Below are 21,289 nucleotides of genomic sequence, written 5' to 3'. Positions count from 1 at the left end.
GATTGGCTAAGGACACCTGAAAATTTGCGGAGGGAAAGATATGACAGTTCCAAGATGCCGCGTCAAGTACAATCTGCAAATTTGGAAACCCGTTTATGTCTCGACGAATTACAAACCACTAAAAACACACTAGCACATTATATCGATGATTACCTTATAATTTAGCTTTATTCGGCACCATCCCCATCGATACCCGATGGTGGAAATCGGTCTTGAATGTACTGTCGGATACGGCAGGTCTGTCTAGCTTGAAATGAGATATGTCATGCTTTGTACGTCCATAAATGGCAATGTCACTTAACACTTGGCCTAGAACTGGTGCAAACCTGGACGAGGCAAGAAAAACGGATGCAAAGCATGTAGATACAAATAGCGTGGAAAAGGGGTTAAGCATTATAGTCAGCATGCAGAAATCATGCGTTCTGGCGTGAAGCAAGAAAGTGATAAATTTGCACCAATGGTTAAAAAAACACTCTAAATTATGCCCCCAAATTATAAAATATGATGCGCCCGCACATTGCCAGACAAAAAACAATGGGAATTGTGATTCGCGCGTATACTGCCACGCAATGACGTCAGAAGTCAACTCATCTAAGATGATGAGATCATTTGTTCAGGGCCTGTGCTTTTAAAACTACCGCCACATCACAGTAAGGCTATTGAACAGTGTAGTGGTTGTATGCAGTTCGCTCAAGCATAGCGATATACCAGTCCCTTGCCTTTGTTGATAAACATTGAGGTCAACTCATCTATACCTCTAAGATTTCTTGAATCTTGGCCAGTGATCAGGCTTCCTAACCATGCTAACCGTAGACTAGCGTTACCATTGGCATTGTGGATCTTTTTATCTTTCTAGGTGATGTATGAAATGAAAATGAATGTAGCCTAGCTTTTAAAAAAAGATCAATCTTCGGTTCTTATAAAATACTTACTTGTACGCATGCCCAGCACCACAGCAGACGATAACCTCAGGAAAGTTGACCTTCGCGCACGTATCGATGACGAAATTGCGGTCTGGGGTCATCGTGTAAACACAAGTTTTTGTGTAAGCAATCGGTCCTAAAAACTGAAATTGAATACAAATTTGCATCAGTATTTTGTTGTTCTTAGCATACCAGAATGACTGAGATTATAATTTGCAAAATACTGTTTAGTTATATTGCTGTTGCCAGTACTTTCAATTGGCTTTCATGTTTACACAATGTAGACTACGTCTGATTATAGCCTTCTCATAAGCATTTTGCCAGGCTGTCCTACTGTAATTCGATCATGATCGGATGCTATTATATACATTTTGAACATATTTCACCAACGGAACAAAGTTATTGTAATTATCGAGGGTTGAGAGCCAGAAACCCTTAACTCACAATCACCTGCTCCCAGAATATGAGCATAAAGACGCCAAGTCACTATAAAAGATACAGTCCATTAATCTTGACACAATTCAATAGAAAACAAAAGAAATTTTGGAGGAAATAAAAAAATATTGATTTTTGAAGACCAAAGCAAGAAGCCAACTTGATGCTCATTTTGTGAGAGCTGGTCATAGTGAATTACAGCTTTCTGGTTCTGAACCCTCATTATGTTAAAATAAATGGCTCATAATGTAATTGGTGCAAGAATACTAGAAAGTGGAAGTCGTAGAGTGAGATATAGTAATTGCCGCCAGGTTGTGAAAATCATGGCTATATATTACCCAATTTACCTTCGGGATAGTTTCTTTCAGAAAATCAACACAAAACTTTTCTCGTTTTGGATCGGGTATAAAGTTCCTCGTCTCGGCTGTGACGGTAGGGCTCATGCCCGCATCTATACCTATTTTCGAGTAAGTGTTACCATGGGACGGTAGGGCGTAGATATCAAAGTCTGGCAAATGATAGATGAAAATTGGACATCTGTAGAGAAAATGGGTAGGTATAACATTATTTGTTACAACAAAATGATTTTTTTAAATCAAATATTCATCATATTTTGTTTGCAATTCGACCTTCGTAGGTTTTCCGAAGCAGGTGCAAGAGACTCATGAAGGCGACGTCAGTTTACACAGCCCCTTGCGTCGGGTAAAGACAATGGACATGAATAAAAAAAAACCTTTAAAAAAGGAATGGGGCGCCCAATGGGAACTTCGATGTAATATGCTGAAATGTAACCGTTTGGGTACAATTTTCTTTTTTAAAACAGGCGAATTGTTTTTAAATAGAAGGAATATGAAGCTCAATTTACTATTTCAGTGGCGGATCTAGAGCAGTCAGAGCGGGCCAATTTGGAACAATTTTAGTTAGAAAATGAGTGAAAATGAAGGCCCAATTGAAGCTACTTGCCAGAAATGTTGTACGGAATAACCGAAATGTACGGTTTATCATAATCGACTATTGTATAATCTAATCAGCCATACTCTGTGCAATGTTTCCTGGTACGGAACACACCAGGCACTTTTGATCGTTGCGACAATTAACCATAAATTACCGGTATTTCTACCAGCGTCTTTAAGATGAATATTATGATTTATTATAGATTATTATACCTGGATTTGCCGCAGTCTTTGATATGTGGTGTTCTAAAAAACGTAACTTGTTCTTGAGTGACCGTGACTGGTATTGTGAGGCCTATGGAACGTAGAACATTGTTTAACCACGCTCCTGCTGTAATGATTACACGACGGCAGGTAAAGATGCCTTTACTTGAATATACCTGTGTTAATTTGGAATAAAATAGTGGAGAGGTTTAAAAATCAGTGTTGAACTTCATAATATTTATAGGCTATTTTCTCTATCCCATCATTCAAATACAATTCTGACCTCCGCGTACGAGTTTCAACGCGGTGCAGTTATTAAATCCGACGTTCGAACTCGGACATGAGAATATTGCTGACGGAATTAGCCCTGGATGGAATAGTGCATTCTGGGATGAGGGGAAAAATCTTTACGAATGAGGACAGTATTGTGTATTTATGGGGATTCAAAGTTGACTTTATAAATTGCGGCGTGATGGCACAGAAGAAAGAAATCATGATTAAACTTTCGTTCGTGTATATGTTGTGACCAAGCGGCACGCTAAATAATGACATGAAATTATTGGTCTCACTCGTTAACATGGTGAAAGCTTTATAGACCATTTTCACCATACACCATTTCGAAAAAATCCGTCTTTGTGATTGGACCTCTCGGGACGTATATGTGATGCGATCAAGCAAAATCAGTCGGAACTCGGAAATATTGATTTTGAGATATAGCCAAACAAAGGTAATATTTTCTTTAGTTTCCTGTTGTTTTGTAAACTGTTATTGGTAATATCTTTGGAACTGGTTGTTCAATTGTAATGGGGTTTTATGCAAAATGCAGCTTTGTAAATGCTTTTTACTAACATATAAGAAACTGAAAATTTAAAATTTCCGAGTTCCGACTGATTTTGCTTGATCGCATCACATATCATCATGCCCAATAGACCATTGCTCATTGCCCATAATGCATCTTGTTTTAACTTCTAAATACGTCACGTGTACAAAAATGGTGGACAAGAAATGTTATTAATTTGTACCCTTGGTTAAATAAAACACCAATCATTCAAAAGTACAACTTCTTCCGTGGGCACTTAACTATTATTTTATTTCTGAATTTGAGATCTGTATATGGCCATACATACTACGATTGTGCCATCAGTTTGTCTACCAATACGAGCGACAGCGGCATTTTCCAACACTGTAGCACCATTCGCTTCAGCAAGTTGAATATGCGTAGAATTCCCGCGGGCCGCATCCACCAATCCCGATTCTTTCTGGTACACCGCTATCAGATTATCGGCAGTGAATTGTGGAAAACGTTGCCGAAGAGCTTCTCCTTCTAGCATTTCGAAGCTGCGTGGCATTATAAAAGATAAAAATATACGGATCCGGTATAAGGTTTTTCAACCCACTTTTTTTCTTAAATAAATGATTCTCTATAACCAAGTTTTGAAAGAATTTCCAAGGGTTGAGAACCAGAAAACCTAACTCACAATGTTTTTTTTGTTTTGTTATTTATTTCTTTTTTGGTTCTTAACCCTCGATATTTCGCAGACTTCATGATGTGACAGAAAGTCAACTTTTCTATATCAACATCCTAGTACTTACTCCTCATTTTACCGACCTGTACGACGTACCCGGTATTGCCCGTATTAATAATTTAAACCTTATGCTCAACTGATACTTACGGTATTCCCTGTTTTTTCATTGCGTTGGCATATTGGTGTACAACCTGTTCTGTTATGGTTCCTTTTTTACCCAGATTTAAACCACCAGTTTTGAAGACAAGTTGTTCTCCCGATTCTCTCTCCGCTTCTTCCCAGGCTTCATATGCGCCACGAGCTAATGCAGTGTAGTAATCCTCATGATAGGACAAACGACTGAATGTCGAACAAGAAAGCGAAATACAAAAATTAAGTTTTAATTCGTTTAAGAATTAACCACTTTTTTAAATCTAATATACAAACTTTGGACTCAACATCACTTAAAGTATTGTTTTAAGGTCAAAAATGAAACCAGTGGAACTCACCTACAATTCCTTTCCCTCAAAGTTTGATCGTTTACCCATCTATAAATCCCGGGTAAAGGTTGTATTTTAATTTTTTCGCAAAATTGAGCGCATGAAGAATGGTATCACTATAATAAGCTTAAGCCATTTGGTGGCTTATGGAAGTGTTTTAGTGCACGGGTGGGAAATCAATAGGGTGTAAAAGTATCACACCACACCCTTAATAAGTTGAGGGTTAAAGCTTATAATTTCATCTCACAAAAACCCATTGCCACCCTTAGCATAATGCCATTTTGCGGAACCCGATTTGCTATGATATGGACTACATAATAAATTATGATGCGTACGTGGCAAGCATGCATTTTGCCTATTTGAACGTTACATACTAAGTCTTTTTGGCGTAGGCCTATTATTGAAAGGATACCCCAATAAATGTATGGCAAAAATCGCTTGCTCACTTCCAACCTGCCATAAATCGCTCCTTGGCTTGGCAACACCCCTCCCCGATTGTGACCCTCTATCGAGGGCTCATAATATAAATTGCATTTGCATAGACCCTTAATGGTTTACTGAACAGATATATAGTCTTACATGATCCTAGAAACATCTTGTGAGCCGCCGTTATCATGTCCAAGCTTAAACTGCTCAAGTCCCAACACACCTTGAAAAGAAAAACAAGCAAAAGAATTGAACGTCTAGAGCTATTTATTGGTGGGGTCGGGTCACTGCAACTTTGAAAATAATGGGGATGTGAGCACTAGGAGCACTTAGGTGAGATATTAATGACACCAAAACACAGGCTCACAGGATGCAAACTTAGAATGCTCTAAAAAAAAAGGGGGCATTCAATAAGATTACTATGACCATGATGACTATTGACAGTAAACCAACAGCTTATGTTGTATTCCAGATCAGATTATGTTTTCTTGAAATAAATTACTTGATCTTGATAGACTTGGCTTTCTTAAAGTTGAGCTTTATGTCCCCACCCGGGGCTGAACCCCCTTAGCTTCCCCGGTTCCAATACAGAGGTGGATAGCTCAAAATTATCTCTTTGATGTTTTGAAACGTTTTAATACTGGTGAAAACTTTGGAAAGGCATCTGAAAGTATCATTGGTGCAAAGGCTTTAAGTCAACATGCAAATTAGCTCCCGTCATTATATATAAAAGAGGGCTGAACGAGTGCTAGTCTAGACCTATGTTCTATGATAGTGAAAACCAAGTAGTGGAACAGTGCTTAATTTGCATAAATCCAAAATGGCACTTATGCAGGGGGTGAAATTTCAAAATTGATCAAATCTTGTTAAAAACCATACCAATGTCTTGCTCTTATCATAAAGATACAGAATAAGTGTAGTTTGACCAGTCTCCGACAAGCAGTTCTTTAGTTATGGGCAAAAAGGTCAAAGGTCAAATTTTGTGTCCACAGTCGTTTACAATGGATATAGGCTCCAATTTTAATCGAACTGGACTCTAATTGTTCCTTTGGCAAAAATAAATCAAGGCATGATAGGTAAAATCACAAAAATATGTCAAGGTCAAGGACAATACGGCTCTATGTAATTTGATCTTCTTTGCCACGTTACCAGGGAAACAAACCACCTGAAATGTGGCAAACTATTCTTTTTATTAAATGCTTTTGTAAGCGGAACAACATGAGACAATTTTTATCAAAATTTTTAATTTTTAGCCCCCCGTAGAATCCAAATTTTGACATTTGACCTTTCCCCCTATAACTCAAGAAATGTAGGCCTACATCAGAGATAGGTCAAACTATAATTTTTCTAAATCCTCATGACGAGAGGAATACATTGGTATGGTTTTTTTTAGCAAGATTTGACAAATTTTAAATTTCACCCCCTGCATAAGCGGCCATTTTTGATTTATGCAAATTAGGCACTGTCTGAGGGGGGGGGACCTTTGCAAAATGAAGGCCTAATTGAAACTATTTGGTTGACAATTTATTGCGTAGAATTTGAGCTTGAAAATGCCGAAAATTGGTGAAATAAAGGCCGAATTAAAGCCATTCGTGGACAACTTAATAATATTAATTGTATAGGCCTAAATGATTGCTTTAAACAGTTAAACATTAAGTGTCGGGTATCCAAAAAAAATGAAAAGGGTAAACGCAGCGGGTGTATAAGGGGGATGTGCCTGCCCCGAGGCTCATAAAGTGCCAGGCTACTGGTCCCTTGCCCCCCCCCCCCTCCACCCCCGTTCAGCCGCCGATGGATTTATTGCAACATCTTCCGCATGTATTAGTCAGTGGTTGTGCGACTTGAGTAAGACGCCTATAGCAGCGAAGCTGCAGTGAATCTGGTTCATCTTGAATCATGGTCACACTGAAGAGTTAGACCACCGATTTTATAGAATGTAAAGGTTGAGTGGACTTGAGTAGAGGTATTCATAGACTAAAGATCTGTGAAGGTGTCTGAATAGTTGGCGAAGGTTGTTTAGACTGAAGTAGTTTTGTGAAGGTTTAGTTTAGTGAAATATGTTTCCTCGTCGGGAACTATTTTTGTTTTTATTTTCACACAGGGACCACATTCACCATATGGAATCTGTTGTGGTACTTTTCGAATTTCGACTTTAGGTATCAAGATTTCCTAAAGTAAAAGTTCCCGCAAGGGGAAGAGCAAGGGATATGTGCATGTACGCACACGTACACCGGCCGCACCCGTAAAACATTCTTTTGCAATTATTGCCGTATAAACACCAGTTTGAATGGACTATATATATGTGTCGTTTAAAATGAAAACTACAACTGAAAGGAAGTTTCTTTTATGTTAGCTTATGTTTAATAACTGAACTTTTCATTTGAAAAAAAAAAAGAAGATATTTCAGGTACTTCAAAATTTTGACGCACAAAAAATTATTTGGAGCCGTTCACCGAGAATGACCCGTAAAAAGTGATATTTTTAAAACTCGGAATGAATTGGTTCGGAATTGGTAAACGAAACTAATAATAAGAATAGCAAAAAACAAAACAAAAACTTACTCGCTCCGGTTCTTTTCGTTTTCTTGGTTAGCCAATATAGTGTCGCGCTGCCAACACCACCACATCCAACCACTATATAATCGTAGAAATTCGATTGGTTTCTTGCCATGGTTGATCCTAAATGAAAATGAACATATAAATATTATGCTGATCGAACTGAACACTCTGGTTTATAGTAACTGAAGCACAATGGATCAAAGCAAACATGTATGTAGGCATGTACCATGAACTTGATTCCCATGGCCAAGTTCCATTTGGTAACTGGATTCAACCAGTTGGTTTGTTCAAGGCCAATGCCTATACACGTATCTGCCATCAACAGCTGATTTCTGTTTACCTAAAGTCTGTTCACAGAAATGGGTCACACAGGATCCCTCTAGAGCTCTCTGGTTGTTTAGGGGCGCACCCGTTAGATTTCCAGGAGAAAGCATGGGAGTATTTTGGGAAAAAAACTTCGCCCACTAGTGAGACGAAAAAGTCGCCCATTAGTGAGATGAAATCGAGATAAAATCGCCTCACTGATGAGTAAAAAACCAAAAATCCTCACCCAATTCTGTATAAAGGTGTAGGCCTACATTAAAACAAGACTGATTAAAACTGAAAGAATTTCCGCGGGAATTACCCAAACTCCCATGCACCTACCTCCCCCTCACCCGAGAATCAAATGGTGCGTCCCTTAGATACTTTCGGGACGTACCATTAAATATCAAGGAGGGTCGGCTTTTTTAAAAAAATTTTAAACAACACAATATTTTGTCTCACCATCTGAGCAAAACAAAATTGCTCCACCTCGGACCAGAAACAAGAAAAATCTGATGCCAATTAAGGGTGAACCACATTTGTCACAGTTAGTGAAGGAAAATCAACCTCATTTTTGAACATTTTATTCTATATTTGATATTTAACAGTCCTCGAAGTAAACTTTATAAATTTAATGATAGGCTATGTACTTAAAGTGTAGAGTAGCTGGGATGAAAAGCCGATTGAAAATTTGAAGGTATACATTTTTTCCCAAAAAAGACCTATATTTTTTTGTGTTTTGGGGATCTATATATTCAATACAAAGATCAAAATTTTGCATATGACGGACGGCCTTTCATCCCAGCTACATACACTTAAACGCGAGGAATACACAATTTACTTCGAAAACTGCTAAATTTCAAAAAATATCAATTTTTAATCATTTGCCAGATTACGCTATATCGCGTAAAAAAGTCTAAATTATTTGATATCCGAATCTGATGTGCTCTCAGTCCCACAAAACCAGTAGGGTTTCTTGCACTTTGCCCTGTTATTTCAGCTAATTTCCTTCCTTCCTTCCCGGTCCTTCCTTCCTTCCTTCCTTCCTTCCTTCCTTCCTTCCTTCCTTCCTTCCTTCCTTCCTTCCTTCTTTCCTTCCTTCCTTCCTTCCTTCCTTTCAATTAAGCCTTTGCATCGGGGCCTGAGATTGGAATTCCAGTTTCCTTTCTCACGAAGTAGGTAAGGGCTAAGAGTAAAATTGTACAATTGTGTTTGGGAGTGGCCTTCTCTTTTCTCTTTTCCTAGCTATTTTCTTCCATTTCTTGCTTTGTTTATCAAAGCTATCTAGGCCAGCATGCATATATTATCCTACACTGGCTATCCCGGCTTGTGCATTTGTATGAGCTTGGAACGCATGTATGGATTAGCATGTGTTCCTCACGGACCAACCTGGGTAAACAAACAAACAAATACTGTGCAGCTCTCATTTGGTCGAGAATAAACGCACATGTATGGACATAAACCTTTCTCGAACATATCGCTCATTCTACAAAATCCGGTGCCAATAGCCTTTTTTCCATTCTTTGGTCCACAAACACTTTGTCGAGCATTTAGGGCATCAAATATGTTGTTTTTCTGGTAGAACTCAACGAGATCTACACGGACATATATAGTTTTCCATACTTTAAATGCTTTCTTCAGCCTGATTAACCCTTGCAAAGGCTCAAAAATCGCTAAAATGCTTTTCCACTGCTCAAGTGTCACATCTAACCCTAAATATTTTCTTTGAATAAATGCGATTTCTTTACATATTTGTTGTTTTTTTTAGTTTTTTAACGCACCATCATATTATTTATCAACATTATTTTTTAGTGATTAAAATGTCTTTGTGTAATTCTAAAATAAATTGCACTTTCCACCAAAACGCTGTGAGCTACGTTACCCCTTTTTAACACACGTTATTGGAAAGAAGTAAAACAGAGGTATCAATGTAATTTGCAGTTTTTGAAAGGAAACACTCATAGGTTTTTAAAAATCACAGTAAAAATCGTGATGCTGTAGCATTTTTGGCATAAAAATGTTGTCAACATTAAAATTTCGACCGACCATGTTAAGATTGGTGAGCTACGTTACCAGGATTCTATAGTATGCACTTGTATTACATGTACTTCCTAATAATATGTAAAAGCTACCAGTGGTCGAACCCCATTTATATTAGAATCAACCGACATAACGTTCTAACGTTCGCAAATCACATCAAAAACATTAAAAACCCATGAACTACGTTACTGTGAGCTACGTTACACACTCATTTACGCATCTTTAAAACTTCTATGAAATGGTGAATTCGGGTTTACATTTCACTCAAGTGATCTTTAGTTTGCTTTTATGACCTTGGATTGAGTAAAACCAGCCCATTTTGTAGTCGGTAACGTAGCTCACATTACATTGAGTTTTAGTGTTAAAAACATCATGACCTCCTGAAAGAAAAATATGCAAGTGGTGTTGGCAATCTTTTACATATGAAAGTAGTGATACATTTACTCTTAAAAACACAAAAAGCAGGTCTTTTTGAACAACTTTTATTTTTTCAATTTTTACAGTGGATTGGCACCCGATTTTGTAGAATTAGCGATATATCTATTATTACAAGTATTATTTCAGCATTTTGAGTACAGAATAACAAATTTAAAATTTGTTTGGAAATAGTACATCAGGGATGACGTAAAAAAGTGAAAAATATTTTCACGCGGGGTAGAGAAACGCCGGGTAAAAATGTTGATTTTACGTGCTTTTCAATGGGGAAGTTATTTGGTGGTGTGCGCCCATAAAGTTGTTTGTTATTGTCTGGGTTAACCCGAGGTCAGACAGTAGCCTGCATTGCACGGGACATTGCTGCGACAACAAAAGTGAACATGGCAAAACAATATGAATTCATCAGAATTTTAAATGGAATCTGGAAGAAAAACGGGTAGGTATTCAGAGAACATTTCTGTAATATTTTAATATTTGGCAACTGCTTTTTTTTTTAATATGAAGGACATGCTTTAGTTTAGTAGGCTATTTATGGTTTGAAGCATAGTGCACATGATGTAACGACAAGTAGGCTACGTATCCGCGATGTACAATGATGTACATATAAAGCCCAAAGTATTCTAGCCGGTATCTCAGATCTAACATGTTTAACTATTGTTCGGCCTATTTAATGTCAGGCGTCCGCGTTTTATGCCAGTTAGTTCCTCGGGGGGGAGCGACCAACGAGGCGCTTACTGGTGGATTTTGTCCATCCATACAGGCACTGAACGAAGTGCTAAGTAAGACGTGAAACAAATTTTAAATTATATGTGGCGTAATTACGGTGTACCATGAGGGACATGCAAACTTAAACTAATTTTTCACAAACTCAAATAATTTTTCACAAACTCAAATAATTTTTAATATTTGAAAACTTATAATAATATTTTACAAACTCAAATAATTTTTGCAAACTTACATAATTTTTGCAAACTTAAAATAATTTGCAAACTTAAATAATTTTTGCAAACTTAAAATAATATTTGCAAACTTGAAATAATTGTTGCAAACTTCAAAATAATTTTTGCACCTTTTCGAGAGGGCGATACTCAGGCTATCGAGATCAGTCTATGCGCGGGTGCAATCATCCGGGAGAACATAAACCAGCATTCGTACTAATAAAAATTCCTTTCAAAAGGAAATGGGCGTACAAAGAATAAGTGCCCATGATGTAGGGTATTGTAAATTGAGTGAACGGTGATACAAATAAACTAAGAAAGTACTTAATTAGTGTAGTACTTTGATAAGGGTGTCATTGAAAGTTAGTCCCATATAATTTAGTTCATAATATAGACATTAAATTCATAAGCAATATGTTTAATCTTTTTGAGAATTTATGCCACTGTCTGATATTTTAAGAAAATGTAGGCACATGTGTGCATTTTATACAACTTTGCAGAGTTAGTATGAGTTTTTGTATTCTGATTACAATTTTTAAACATAACTTGATATCAGTAAACCAGCTGTGTACTTTCATCGAGCTGCAGCTAGATAAGAAAAAGTAAATTAAATGGAATGACGTTTTAAATGAAAACCTACCCTTCTATAATTACAAAGATTGTAATCATATGAAATTGTAGGTATGTGTGTGCTTTTTGTGCAATTTTGCAGCGTTTTTATTCATTTATACAGTCTGATTAACATTTTTTTTAAACGTGACATTAATGAACCAGGTGTATACTTTTATCCAGCTGTAGCTAAGTAAAAATAATGACAAGTCAATTAAATGAAACCTACCCGTATAAATAACTCCAAAAACTTTCTTTTCTCATTATCATTCCATAAAACATTTTATAAAACATTTTATAAAAACATAATGCCATATTTTGACATGTGAACCAGGTGTGTACTTTCATCGAGCTGTAGCTTAGCATCATTTTCAAACCACCCAAATTTTCGGTCGTTCTTTTGCAGACAAAATGCTTTTTTGAAACCAAAGAAATCAACTTATAGATATCCAAGTCAGGATGTTTTCCGGTAATGTATACCAACTTTAAATATTTGCTATTGGACTTCCGAAGTCCATTTGAATTCATTCTATCACCAGAGACCTCTCAAATCAAGACAATACCCGATTGAGTTTAAACTAAATCACCATCGATTAGAGTAAATGATTCCATTTTAATAATACTCAATATATGTGACATGATCAAGGGGAATGAGTCATATGTCGGCCCTGGTCGAAAATGAGTTTTACACATGTTTCTAAAGAGGACATTTAGAGCTTTCAGAAACTGAAAACCCCATGTTGATACGACTTTTCTTTGTGAAGTTATGTCAATTTATCAATCGCTGAAAACAATATAAAACAAAAGAATTTTAACACTTTCTTTGCCAATATCTCAAAATCAATATTAGCGACATCCGACTCATTTCCCTTGATCATGTCACATATGATGCATTATTTAATGACCCATTGTCGATGCAATGACCAGCTGCCCTGCCAATTTAGGCAATGTTGCACTCCAACAGTGATATTAAAAGGGCATTTCGTGATCCACAGCCTCATCCCCCCACTTTCCTCAAAAAAAGTTGAGATTTTTATATCACTGGGAACCTCTGGCTACATAATATTTATGTACACAAATATTCTTGCAGTTAATTCGTTCAGCAAAAATATCGTGAAATTTGAATTACGTTCTGGTACAACAGAACGAAATTACAACCCATTGTCTATGGGGCAGTGTAATACACACTCGCAAACGCGAGATATTTTGTATCTAACATTGACAAGAAAACTTGCCATGACATAGCTGTTATTGGGTTATTGTAATATATTTTTTCTTCTTTTATTTTCTATTTTATAAGGTGGAGTTCTCTCATCAAAGACAGATGTAACCCATACACATGTACGAGAACAAGCTATATCTGCACTTCAAGCCACAAATCTCAAGAAGAAAGGTATTTGAATATAATATACGGTATTGTTAAGAGAGTACTATGTGTCCACTAGCCATTAATACCATTTAACTTCCTTTCTTTTAACAATATGCTTTTAAGAATTATGAAAAGTGTGTGAAGTAAAAAGGCTTACAAAGTGTGAGCAAAATAGTCTAGTGGCAGAGCAAGGTAGGTTGGTTTTGCCAGTTAACAGATGAGTCTAAAATTGTTACTCCTGTGATGGTCAATTCAAGATATCCAAGGTCAAAGTTTATACTGGGGTTAAAAATTGTTCTAGTCATAAGGATTCAAAAAATATATAGTTTCACCTATCTACCACTGAAAATCGTATTCGTTGTGGAGTTATGAGCTAAAAGGTCAAAGGTTAAACAGAAGACTCCACATGGGTTAAAAAAAACCGCTCTAATTTTGCTGGTCTCAAGTTGTTCGTTTTGTGATAACAAGTCTAATAAAGAATAGTTTGGACCACCAAAGATGATTCCTTACCTAGGTAACACAGCAAAATATGTTACTGCCAATTGAGAATTTTAAAATGGAATATTGAAACTAAACTTTTCCAATTACTTGCACCACTCAATGACATTTCTTCAAATTAAAACTCACCCTTATGACTTTCTTTTATAAACCAAAAGATCCGCAAGAGAGCGCCTCAGTACTGCTGTCTCGAACTACCAAGCCCGCGTAGATTTAGCAGCCTCCTACCGGGGGATGCACTTCTATGGAATGGGGGAAGGGGTATGCAATCATTTAACATTAAGAGCACCAGCTGCAGATGGCAATGGCGATGTTATGTTACTTGTTCCTCACGGCACTCATTGGTCCGAGGTTGGTTGATCTAAACTCTGCTGAATATTTAAGCCAGGCTGTCGATCAGACATCAATCAGTATTTCTAGTCATTCGTCCATATCGGTGGCTAATTTTACTAACCTAAATTATGGCAATTAAGTAAGTCTTAAACAATAGAAAACATAGGATATAGACTAATATTCTTGCCTGAAAACACAAACTAAAACATTTTTTTCTTTACCCTCAATTAAAGGGGTAAACGCAAACATGTACATGTCCGTATTAGAAAGGTCTATTACGTAACAGCCCCCATCTTTGACTCTGACTATGACAGGTAACGGCAAGTTGTCTTCTTGGTATCTGTCTGGACTCCGGAGACGTTGTCGAAGGAGATGGTATTGCAGAAGCCTCTGCTACCAACATACATATGGCCATACATAATACTATGGCGCCCAAGATACAGAGTGTTATGCATACTCACACACCATATGCAACTGCGTTGGGTTAGTATAATATTAAAGTTCAAAGTTCCCTTTAAGACTTCTTAAAATAATGAGTTTTCATGCGGGATGTAACACCGTGAACACAGCGACAAAGTCCACTTTTCTGAGCGATATTAAAATTTTCAATTCTTAAAGTACATGTTCAATTCTTAAAGTACTAATAACGAAAAGGCCACCAAAACACACGTTTTGGATCAGCTCACAAAGGTAATTTTAAAGGGGAACATTTTGCATTTGTCATCTCTGAACACATGTGGTTCCTGATGTTTATTTTGTGAAATATTATTTTGATAGCTTGTTTGGAGGACTCACGAGTACGTATGGTCCATCAGAACTCCATGCGATTCTTTGGTAAAATAGCCTACGACTCGGACTACGACGGCTTACCAGATGTTGAAGATGAAGGCCCAAGACTTGCTCGCATGCTAGGAGACAAAGAGATCCTGATGATGGGTAACCACGGCGTGTTGGCTGTAGGACACAGTGCAGCGTATGCTTTTGACTCATTGTACTATTTAGAGAAAGCTTGTTTATTCCAGGTAGGTATTATTATTTTAAAGGTTACCTGTAGGTCGAGAGTCCGAAGATATATTAGTCTGAAAGCTCAATAGCTTAGTTACAAACCCTAATCCTTACCTAACCCTAACCCTAAACTTCACCCTAACCTATTACCTAAGCCCTAGTTATAACCCTAACCCTGAATCTAATCCTAATTCTAACCCTAACCTTATCCTTAACCGTAATCTGATGTTCTAAACCCTATCTTTAACCCTCTTCAGACTATAAAAGACACTTCGGACTAACCGGGATATTCTAGTTCTAAAGACATGTGTTTGCTATTTGAAAGAATATTTTGTTGCTCCTACTATAGGAAGCCTCATTTTTCAAAAAACAATTTGCCAAAAGTGGGTTATTTTCGGGTAAAAATGAGAAAATGTGGCAAAAAGGATTCATCCATATACCAAAATTGGTCAAGAGAAAGGGGTAATTGATAATATAAAAAGGCCGAAAATGCTACCCGTTTTTGCAGCACGTCCCCGTATGATCATTTGTACTGAGTAGCCCCCCCACACACCCCCACCCACCCCACTCCCCACACACACACACCCCCACCCCGCCCCCACGCACCCACTCACACGGGGTGTTGTCACCGTCTTAGGACCCGGTGCTTAATCTCGCCGATTACCTCTGCGTCGTCTCGCAGCATTTCGATGGCTCTACTGCGTCTTGCAGTTTCAAGCCGCAGCACGCCGATGAATTAATATAGTGTAGCCATATACCTGGTTGCGAATTCGCGAGCAGTTATGGGCATCGAGTTCACAACATCTTGCCATCTTCTTGCTCTGCGGTTTGCCATTCATTACTCAAAACCTTTATATTAATGTTTATTGTAGTACGTACTTGAGTTTACTCACCGTGAGCAATTTGCGGATCAGTCGATATAATCCGGCAAAGAATCAACGCACTCAAGGACACTAATTTGTAAGGGTATTGTTGTCAAGTGTTATAAGCCGGTTGCGAGAAATGTAGGAGTTGGGCCGATCAAGCCGATGAACGGGTGACTGAACATGGCTTTTCATCGAGCAGACACGCATTTTGTTAGTGCATATCGCAACAGTATTTTATTTCTCAGCATAGGCGCATCGGCTTGGGTCTGCGTCTTTGGTTGCGGGCACGCCGCAGACTTTATCGGCGAGATTAAGCACCCAGACCTTACTTGACCTTTCTCACCTGTAAGTTACTTTCTCACGCTGTCTTCGTCTCTTTTACAGGTGTTAGCGATGTCTGCAGGCACAAAACTTCACGAAAAACCAGACAACATAGCCAAAAAGGTAGCAGAAAGTTTTGATGCAATTACAGTGTATGCAGATAGACACTTGGATGGCCTGAAGAAGCATTTAGCACGTCAGGAACCTCATTTCATGTCGTGAGCTGAATTTATACTTCGCTCGCTTTCTCGATTTTTGATCAATGACCTTATTGTTGGCTAGAGAGTAATCCACTAGCTCTGTAGTGACTATGAAATGATGATCGTCACTGGCAGGGATGCAAATTATCATCACGATTATGGGTACGCAAATCACGTCTGGCCAGCAAAGTCTTTAAATATTGCAGTCCGTAGTGGCCACAGATATGTTCACATAATACTTTTGATAATTCAAATGATGCAATAACATCGAAAACAAAAATAAACAAAAACTTTCTCTCAGATAAATGAGAGTACGCACAAAGTTACATAAATAACTAAAAAAGCAAATAAGTTACATAAATAACTAAAAAAGCAAAGCTTTCACATGGTAAAATGCTATGCTATTGAATAAAACAAATTGCAAACGTCCAAGCAATCTAATAAAGACAACATTGGACAAAATGAAGATAAGTACGTACAAACTCACATAAGTACGTATCTCGTGATTTTATTAGAAAAGCACTTAACTTTTTGACTCTGGGAAAGATATTATTAAATGGTTTATAATAATTATGTTTTAATCGTACTTGTTAAAATGGCCAATTCGTTCAACATTTCTATCGGTTGTCGGCAGGGAGAGCTTATGTCCCCCTATATTTTTGTCTTGTGCGTTGAAATGTTGGCTTCTGTGATCTAATTAGTCATAATATAGTTATTGTAATAAATGGTATGACCTTTAAGCAATTCCAATTATGTCGATGACACCACAGATATTGGAAATATGTGTGATGACACAACCCTAATTCTCAATGGAACCAATATCTGTGATGGAACTTCCTAATCGTCAGGATATGCGATGAGAATGTTGAATGATTTTACCCGGGGATTTTAAATGTCAAAAAGACTTCAGCAACTCGGATAGGCTCAAATAATAATTGAATAAGAGAGTCATGCCAATATGCAAGCATGAAACTATATTGGCGTTTTGATGGTGTTTTAAAATAGCTTTGACATTAATCAGAAAACAAATTCTGAGGTGGTTAGACCGTAATAATGCTGTGCTTGGCGGTGTTATTGTAGTGAAATCATTAGTTCTTGCAAGTATATTGATCAAATTTTGCCGATCAAGTCCGGATTCTGATTATTTTTAAACAGTAAATGGTGAAATTACCGAATGTATTTGGACAAGGTATACCAGACAAAATTAAAAGGGATCAAATGCGTTAGTTCTGAGGTGGTTAAAACGTAATATTGCTGTGCTTGGCGGTGTTATTGTAGTGAAATCATTAGTTCTTGCAAGTATATTGATCAAATTTGGCCGATCAAGTCCGGATTCTGATTATTTTTAAACAGTAAATGGTGAAATTTACGAATTAATTTTGACAAGGTATACCAGGCAAAATTAAAAGGGATCAAATGCGTTAGTCTTAATGAAAATGTTAGTATTAAAATATCTAATGTTGAAACGCTTGAAAACATCACGGATTAGCAGAATTGTCTCTTGAGAGCAAAACTGGAAGCAAATAATTTATTTTCAACCAATATAACACGCCAAGATATTGTCATGTTCGATGGTACACACCGGTTTACAGAAACTATTGTCTATCTCAAGACCTAAACATCGGAGATAGGTAAAGTCGTGCTTTTTCTACATTCTTATGTTGAGAGCAATACATAGTATGGTTTTTACCCAGATTCGACCAACTTGAAATCTGAATATGCAGCAGTAGAGAGGAACTGCTGACACTTTTGAAATGCATCAAGGAAGCCGGTGAGGAGAAAGGCCTTCTTCTAAATGTCAAGAAGACTAATGTAATGATTATTGATACAAATGGAACTGGAGAGGACTTTTTGATGGATGGTCAAAAGATCGAGGAGGTTAAACAATTTGAATACTTGGGTTCAATGATAGACAACAAAGGTGATAGCACATCTGAGGTCAAAATAAGATTAGCTATGGCAAAGACAACAAGTATTTCAAAGATCTGGAAGAGTCGTGGTTTATCAATCAACCTCAAGGTACGGTTACTGCGTGCAACAGTCTTCTCAATTGCTACATACGGTTGCGAATCCTGGGCAATGACAGGAAGAAGATAGATGCATTTGAGATGTGGTGCTACAGGAGGTTGTTGGGAGTATCTTGGAAAGACAAGAAGACAAACATCTGGGATTCTTCAAGGAGCTGTGGAAGGGGACGTCCGTCAACATCTTGGACAAACGATGTGAAGAACGTTTCATCACACGGAATGTATGGTGCAACACATTTGGCTTTTGATAGAAGTAGATGGCGTACTCTTGCGAAGACCACAGCAGCGCAATCCTGCGCCATCTGACGCTGAGAGAGAGAGAGAGAGAGAGAGAGAGAGAGATGGTGAAATCTGAGCCTTGCATAAGTGGCCGTTTTTGTCCCCCACAATGTGCGGGCTGATGTTATGTCGCATTTGGTTGTCTCTCTGGAAAAGCATTAATCCACTCTGCAGCTTCAACGCAATAACCGATCAACTTCATTATTATGTTTTCAGGGTTATTAGGAGTTAAGAAAACCTAATAATGATAATATTGGATGAAGCTTATTTCGCATGATACCATAACATATCGGATTCGTCATACAAATATCGAACTCGCCGTTGGCTCGTCCGATATTTTTATGACTCATCCGATATGTTATGGTATCATGCTCAGCCATCCAATATTATATCAAACTTGGTAGGGTGATATGGTATGGTAGCCGTCTGTGCTGTATAGTTTTGAGTAATGTTGTGCGCATATGTATGAATATTAATGAGCTTATTTACATATTTTGCCTGAAATCCCAATAATTTACTCTGCAGACGCTAGACGGCAGCCTACAAAAATAACCGATTAACTTCTAAATTGGGCTATTCCAGATGTATTCCGCACCCCCCCTATGGAAGACACTTCCGGAATTCGGGGCTAAATTGACAGCCGGAATTCACATGTCAGGAAAACCCCATGGAAGACTCTGCCGGAATTGTGGTAATATGGCCAGCCGGAATTCAAGTAAATGTAAATGTCTTCCATAGGGTTCCAGCTCCTGCCGGAATATTCCAGATGAATTCCGCCCCCCATGGAAGACACTTCTGGAATTGGGGGTCAAATTGACAACCGGAATTCAACCCTCAGCAAAACCACAACCGGAATTTGTGCAATTTACAAATTTACCTGCTGGAATTTTGATATTTCAATTTAGACACATCCAAAATGGACAGCCGGAATTCAACCCTAGCAAAACCCCTAAAACCGGAATTTGTACAATTTATTGATTTACCTGCTGGAATTTTGATGTTTGAATTTGCAAAAATTAGGGCTGAAATTTACAGTCGGAATTGATACAATTTACCTGCTGGAATTACTATAGTTTGATTTAGACTCATCTGAATGGACCCTCATTATGATTTTGACCTGGGGGTTACTTCAAAATGAAATGGCTTGGTGTTGCAGTATTAAGGGGCTGTGCAATAAATGCTTGCCCCCCCCCCCCTCGGCCTGCCAAAAATTGAGCAAAATCGAGCCTGAGCAAAATGTAAAAAATATGGGGTCATTGGGTGAGAGATGGATGGTTTAGGGGGAGATTTGGGTGAGAACATGAGAACATATAGACTGTAGAGGGTAATGCATAAGAATGTCTTGAACATGATGGCTTTTTTATTTCAAAATAAGTAACAAAATCAGTGATTAATGAAAGTTGCTAAACAAATTGAAAAAGAGGTCTTTGGGTGTGAACCCGGGGGTGTGAGAGTTGTGCTTAAATGCAGAGTTTTAGGTGACACCCTATACGGTGTCACCTCCAAAGTGGGAGTGCCCCCCCTTTTGCTCCCATTCAGATCATAGAATGTCTGTCTTTTGCTCCAATTCAGATCATAGACCGTATAGAAATAGAGTCTATGTTCAGATTTATTGGATTTAGCAGGGATTTTGATAGTTATTTAATATTCACTTAGTTTTTTTTCTTTGTGATTTAGCTAGCTTCTTGGGATTTTTTATACTAAAATTTCACTGGCATGGTAACACATAATAACAAAAACACATCCTGTTGCAGACCATCAGCGCGCAGTATGTGGTGCATGTTTTAAAAATAAAAATACATATAGGCCTATGAAATTAAATCATAAAATATAAATGAATGCATAATAAGTTAATTGATTAACTTTATTATTTAACGAAATTAACTAGTAAAAACAAAACAAACCCCCAAAACATGTTTTTGTTCCTTTTGTTCAGTGTAATTTTCAACAAGTTTTGTGCTTGCACTCTGAAGCATAGACTGTATTTCTACAGTCTATATGTAATGATTGAAGAAGCCTTTTGGTTTCAAGAACAGAAATTTGCAAAAATATATTATGCCACATAAATTTACACTTCATAATTTATAAATAGAAAAGACCAGTGAACAAGGTGAGGTGTAAACCGAGATACACTATTACATAACCCCATAGACCATGTCTGATATAGTCTATAACCTTGACCAGTCGGTCCTCTATTGCAAGTATTGGAGTTTTGTGTCTTCTACAGAATCTGCTTTATTTATCCTACAGCACATATAAATTCTCATTCACTCTAGGATTTTCAACTGGCTATCATTTCAGCCTTGTGTCTCATAGTCATAAGCTTGCAAATACTGATACTGATTTCACTGATTTTAGACCTTATTATTTTTCTTAATATAAATATAAAAATAGTCAGTTTTATATTAACATGTGAATTTCAAACTTAACAAATATGCCCATTTCTTCTGAATTGATTTCTACTGATTTCTATATTCATTGTTGCTATTAGATTTAATTAAATGTAAAAAAAACGGGCAAAAAAAACAAAAAGCATGGAACTTGCTGAAATATGAAAATCAA

At 37.4% G+C, this 21,289-nt stretch overlaps 2 protein-coding genes across 4 annotated transcripts in view; one reads left to right on the top strand and one right to left on the bottom strand.

Annotated features, from left to right (window-relative positions):
• Positions 1–7,796, bottom strand: part of LOC140136054 (monomeric sarcosine oxidase-like) — a 45,517-nt gene extending 37,721 nt beyond the window's left edge. Inside the window, exons 1-8 of one of the 3 annotated variants that reach the window (XM_072157759.1) lie at positions 7,508–7,771; positions 5,100–5,169; positions 4,189–4,380; positions 3,643–3,853; positions 2,525–2,691; positions 1,706–1,895; positions 933–1,066; positions 154–326 (exon numbers count right to left, since the gene is read on the bottom strand). In XM_072157759.1, coding sequence (XP_072013860.1) covers positions 155–326; positions 933–1,066; positions 1,706–1,895; positions 2,525–2,691; positions 3,643–3,853; positions 4,189–4,380; positions 5,100–5,169; positions 7,508–7,616 — 1,245 coding nt within the window. In that variant the 5' untranslated portion in view covers positions 7,617–7,771 and the 3' untranslated portion in view covers position 154. Of the gene's footprint in view, positions 1–153; positions 327–932; positions 1,067–1,705; positions 1,896–2,524; positions 2,692–3,642; positions 3,854–4,188; positions 4,381–5,099; positions 5,170–7,507 lie in introns of all 3 variants that reach the window. The other 2 variants (XM_072157757.1, XM_072157758.1) reach the window with 2 other exon arrangements.
• A 2,813-nt stretch (positions 7,797–10,609) lies between these two features.
• On the top strand, positions 10,610–19,293 carry LOC140136052 (putative aldolase class 2 protein CC_1201). The gene is made up of 6 exons (XM_072157755.1): positions 10,610–10,718; positions 13,130–13,222; positions 13,855–14,047; positions 14,344–14,512; positions 14,807–15,051; positions 16,285–19,293. The coding sequence occupies exons 1-6, from the start codon at positions 10,663–10,665 to the stop codon at positions 16,441–16,443; spliced, it is 915 nt and encodes a 304-aa protein (XP_072013856.1). The 5' UTR covers positions 10,610–10,662; the 3' UTR covers positions 16,444–19,293.
• Positions 19,294–21,289: the final 1,996 nt, after the last annotated feature.

Source organism: Amphiura filiformis, chromosome 16 (assembly GCF_039555335.1).
Source record: "Amphiura filiformis chromosome 16, Afil_fr2py, whole genome shotgun sequence".
Lineage (NCBI taxonomy): Eukaryota > Metazoa > Echinodermata > Ophiuroidea > Amphilepidida > Amphiuridae > Amphiura > Amphiura filiformis.
This window is presented reverse-complemented; position numbering and strand designations above follow the sequence as displayed.

Bases quoted from the DNA above. Each gene is read 5' to 3' on its own strand.
- LOC140136052 (XM_072157755.1), top strand. From the start codon at position 10,663: ATGGCAAAACAATATGAATTCATCAGAATTTTAAATGGAATCTGGAAG. The intron at 10,719-13,129 runs GTAGGTATTCAG...CTATTTTATAAG, and splicing joins GGAATCTGGAAGAAAAACGG to GTGGAGTTCTCTCATCAAAG. The intron at 13,223-13,854 runs GTATTTGAATAT...ATAAACCAAAAG, and splicing joins CACAAATCTCAAGAAGAAAG to ATCCGCAAGAGAGCGCCTCA.